This window comes from Callionymus lyra, chromosome 17 (genome assembly GCF_982586985.1).
Source record: "Callionymus lyra chromosome 17, fCalLyr1.hap1.1, whole genome shotgun sequence".
Lineage (NCBI taxonomy): Eukaryota > Metazoa > Chordata > Actinopteri > Syngnathiformes > Callionymidae > Callionymus > Callionymus lyra.
Genome location: NC_141834.1, coordinates 23362474 through 23367473, shown reverse-complemented (window position 1 = coordinate 23367473; position 5000 = coordinate 23362474). Strand labels below are relative to the sequence as shown.

Genomic DNA, 5000 nt, shown 5'->3' with positions numbered 1-5000 from the left:
CGTCAAGATGTCCACGAGTCAAAGTCATGTGACGTCAAGATGTCCACGAGTCAAAGTCATGTGACGTCAAGATGTCCACGAGTCAAAGTCATGTGACGTCAAGATGTCCACGAGTCAAAGTCATGTGACGTCAAGATGTGGACGAGTCAAAGTCATGTGACGTCAAGATGTCCACGAGTCAAAGTCATGTGACGTCAAGATGTGGACGAGTCAAAGTCATGTGACGTCAAGATGTCCACGAGTCAAAGTCATGTGACGTCAAGATGTGGACGAGTCAAAGTCATGTGACGTCAAGATGTCCACGAGTCAAAGTCATGTGACGTCAAGATGTCCACGAGTCAAAGTCATGTGACGTCAAGATGTGGACGAGTCAAAGTCATGTGACGTCAAGATGTCCACGAGTCAAAGTCATGTGACGTCAAGATGTCCACGAGTCAAAGTCATGTGACGTCAAGATGTCCACGAGTCAAAGTCATGTGACGTCAAGATGTCCACGAGTCAAAGTCATGTGACGTCAAGATGTCCACGAGTCAAAGTCATGTGACGTCAAGATGTCCACGAGTCAAAGTCATGTGACGTCAAGATGTGGACGAGTCAAAGTCATGTGACGTCAAGATGTGGACGAGTCAAAGTCATGTGACGTCAAGATGTCCACGAGTCAAAGTCATGTGACGTCAAGATGTCCACGAGTCAAAGTCATGTGACGTCAAGATGTCCACGAGTCAAAGTCATGTGACGTCAAGATGTCCACGAGTCAAAGTCATGTGACGTCAAGATGTCCACGAGTCAAAGTCATGTGACGTCAAGATGTCCACGAGTCAAAGTCATGTGATGTCAAGATGTCCACGAGTCAAAGTCATGTGACGTCAAGATGTCCACGAGTCAAAGTCATGTGATGTCAAGATGTCCACGAGTCAAAGTCATGTGACGTCAAGATGTCCACGAGTCAAAGTCATGTGACGTCAAGATGTCCACGAGTCAAAGTCATGTGACGTCAAGATGTCCACGAGTCAAAGTCATGTGACGTCAAGATTTCCACGAGTCAAAGTCATGTGACGTCAAGATGTGGACGAGTCAAAGTCATGTGACGTCAAGATGTCCACGAGTCAAAGTCATGTGACGTCAAGATGTCCACGAGTCAAAGTCATGTGACGTCAAGATGTCCACGAGTCAAAGTCATGTGACGTCAAGATGTCCACGAGTCAAAGTCATGTGACGTCAAGATGTCCACGAGTCAAAGTCATGTGACGTCAAGATGTCCACGAGTCAAAGTCATGTGATGTCAAGACGTCCACGAGTCAAAGTCATGTGACGTCAAGATGTCCACGAGTCAAAGTCATGTGACGTCAAGATGTCCACGAGTCAAAGTCATGTGACGTCAAGATGTCCACGAGTCAAAGTCATGTGACGTCAAGATGTCCACGAGTCAAAGTCATGTGACGTCAAGATGTCCACGAGTCAAAGTCATGTGACGTCAAGATGTGGACGAGTCAAAGTCATGTGACGTCAAGATGTCCACGAGTCAAAGTCATGTGACGTCAAGATGTCCACGAGTCATGTGACGTCAAGATGTCCACGAGTCAAAGTCATGTGACGTCAAGATGTCCACGAGTCAAAGTCATGTGACGTCAAGATGTCCACGAGTCAAAGTCATGTGACGTCAAGATGTCCACGAGTCAAAGTCATGTGACGTCAAGATGTCCACGAGTCAAAGTCATGTGACGTCAAGATGTGGACGAGTCAAAGTCATGTGACGTCAAGATGTCCACGAGTCAAAGTCATGTGACGTCAAGATGTGGACGAGTCAAAGTCATGTGACGTCAAGATGTCCACGAGTCAAAGTCATGTGACGTCAAGATGTGGACGAGTCAAAGTCATGTGACGTCAAGATGTCCACGAGTCAAAGTCATGTGACGTCAAGATGTCCACGAGTCAAAGTCATGTGACGTCAAGATGTGGACGAGTCAAAGTCATGTGACGTCAAGATGTCCACGAGTCAAAGTCATGTGACGTCAAGATGTCCACGAGTCATGTGACGTCAAGATGTCGACGAGTCAAAGTCATGTGACGTCAAGATGTCGACGAGTCAAAGTCATGTGACGTCAAGATGTCCACGAGTCAAAGTCATGTGACGTCAAGATGTCCACGAGTCAAAGTCATGTGACGTCAAGATGTCGACGAGTCAAAGTCATGTGACGTCAAGATGTCCACGAGTCAAAGTCATGTGACGTCAAGATGTCGACGAGTCAAAGTCATGTGACGTCAAGATGTGGACGAGTCAAAGTCATGTGACGTCAAGATGTCCACGAGTCAAAGTCATGTGACGTCAAGATGTCGACGAGTCAAAGTCATGTGACGTCAAGATGTCCACGAGTCAAAGTCATGTGACGTCAAGATGTCCACGAGTCAAAGTCATGTGACGTCAAGATGTCGACGAGTCAAAGTCATGTGACGTCAAGATGTCGACGAGTCAAAGTCATGTGACGTCAAAATGTCCACGAGTCAAAGTCATGTGACGTCAAGATGTCCACGAGTCAAAGTCATGTGACGTCAAGATGTCCACGAGTCAAAGTCATGTGACGTCAAGATGTGGACGAGTCAAAGTCATGTGACGTCAAGATGTCCACGAGTCAAAGTCATGTGACGTCAAGATGTCCACGAGTCAAAGTCATGTGACGTCAAGATGTCCACGAGTCAAAGTCATGTGACGTCAAGATGTGGACGAGTCAAAGTCATGTGACGTCAAGATGTCCACGAGTCAAAGTCATGTGACGTCAAGATGTCCACGAGTCAAAGTCATGTGATGTCAAGATGTCCACGAGTCAAAGTCATGTGATGTCAAGATGTCCACGAGTCAAAGTCATGTGACGTCAAGATGTCCACGAGTCAAAGTCATGTGACGTCAAGATGTCCACGAGTCAACTTCAAAAGAAATTTTAATTTTTAAATAAATGTTCTCACATAAATAATAAAGACAATTTATCGTAGAAAAACACAAAATACAATAACTTTGAATCCAATATAAATATCAAGTTAAAGAAACACTTCAAGTCTCTGCTGACGACCATCGTTTTCCTCAGTTTCAAGATTCAAGATTTAAAATCATCTCATTTCAACATTTCAAAGTGAAACTTCCTCAGATTGTTGCTCACGTTTCTATCTTCCTTTGTTTCTATCTTCCCTCATTTCTATCTTCCTTTGTTTCTATCTTCCCTCGTTTCTATCTTCCCTCGTTTCTATCTTCCCTCATTTCCATCTTCCATCGTTTCTATCTTCCCTCGTTTCTATCTCCCCTCGTTTCTATCTCCCCTCATTTCTATCTTCCCTCGTTTCTATCTCCCCTCATTTCTATCTTCCCTCGTTTCTATCTTCCCTCATTTCCATCTTCCATCGTTTCTATCTTCCCTCGTTTCTATCTCCCCTCGTTTCTATCTTCGTTTCTATCTCCCCTCGTTTCTATCTTCCCTCGTTTCTATCTTCCCTCATTTCCATCTTCCATCGTTTCTATCTCCCCTCGTTTCTATCTTCGTTTCTATCTTCCCTCGTTTCTATCTTCCCTCGTTTCTATCTCCCCTCGTTTCTATCTTCCCTCGTTTCTATCTTCCCTCATTTCCATCTTCCATCGTTTCTATCTCCCCTCGTTTCTATCTTCGTTTCTATCTTCCCTCGTTTCTATCTTCCCTCGTTTCTATCTCCCCTCGTTTCTATCTTCCCTCGTTTCTATCTTCCCTCATTTCCATCTTCCATCGTTTCTATCTCCCCTCGTTTCTATCTTCCCTCGTTTCTATCTTCCCTCATTTCCATCTTCCATCGTTTCTATCTCCCCTCGTTTCTATCTTCGTTTCTATCTCCCCTCGTTTCTATCTTCCCTCGTTTCTATCTTCCCTCATTTCCATCTTCCATCGTTTCTATCTCCCCTCGTTTCTATCTTCGTTTCTATCTTCCCTCGTTTCTATCTTCCCTCGTTTCTATCTCCCCTCGTTTCTATCTTCCCTCGTTTCTATCTTCCCTCATTTCCATCTTCCATCGTTTCTATCTCCCCTCGTTTCTATCTTCGTTTCTATCTTCCCTCGTTTCTATCTTCCCTCGTTTCTATCTCCCCTCGTTTCTATCTTCCCTCGTTTCTATCTTCCCTCATTTCCATCTTCCATCGTTTCTATCTCCCCTCGTTTCTATCTTCCCTCGTTTCTATCTTCCCTCATTTCCATCTTCCATCGTTTCTATCTCCCCTCGTTTCTATCTTCGTTTCTATCTCCCCTCGTTTCTATCTTCCCTCGTTTCTATCTTCCCTCATTTCCATTTCCATCGTTTCTATCTCCCCTCGTTTCTATCTTCGTTTCTATCTTCCCTCGTTTCTATCTTCCCTCGTTTCTATCTTCCCTCGTTTCTATCTTCCCTCGTTTCTATCTTCCCTCGTTTCTCTCCATCCCTCCAGGCGTCCAGTTCTCCTTCCACTCCTTCCACCTGGAGGATCACCACGACTACCTGCTCATCACCGAGAACGGCAGCTTCGCTCAGCCTCTGGCTCGACTCACCGGTTCTGACAGACCCGCGACCGTCAACGCCGGCCTGTTCGGGAACTTCAAGGCTCAGCTTCGCTTCATCTCCGACTTCTCCATCTCCCTGCAGGGATTCAACATCTCCTTCTCCGGTGCGTCTGTCACTCACGACTAGTATTACTAGTATTACTAGTATCACTAGTATTACTAGTATCACTAGTATTACTCCACAAGTCTCCTGGGTTTACGTGAGCTTATATTCCAAACAACATGGTAGTTTTTCATGGTGAGTCTGTTCCTCCAGAGTACCACCTGGAGCCGTGCAACGACCCCGGCACGCCCACCTTCGGTCGACACTCCGGCACCAAGTTCGGCATCGGCGACTCTCTGGCGTTCGACTGCAACACCGGCTATCGCCTGCAGGGGGCCCGTGAGATCGTGTGTCTGGGCGGGGGCCGCCGCATGTGGAGCGCCCCCCTGCCGAGGTGTGTGGGTACGTTG

At 46.1% G+C, this 5000-nt stretch overlaps 1 protein-coding gene across 1 annotated transcript in view; it reads left to right on the top strand.

Moving 5' to 3' along the window:
- LOC148063047 (CUB and sushi domain-containing protein 3-like) overlaps positions 1-5000 on the top strand; it is a 414667-nt gene that overhangs the window by 173867 nt on the left and 235800 nt on the right. Inside the window, exons 20-21 of the mRNA XM_087812099.1 lie at positions 4436-4651; positions 4804-4992. Of these exons, the coding sequence (XP_087668225.1) occupies positions 4436-4651; positions 4804-4992 (405 nt within the window). The remainder of the gene's footprint in view (positions 1-4435; positions 4652-4803; positions 4993-5000) is intronic.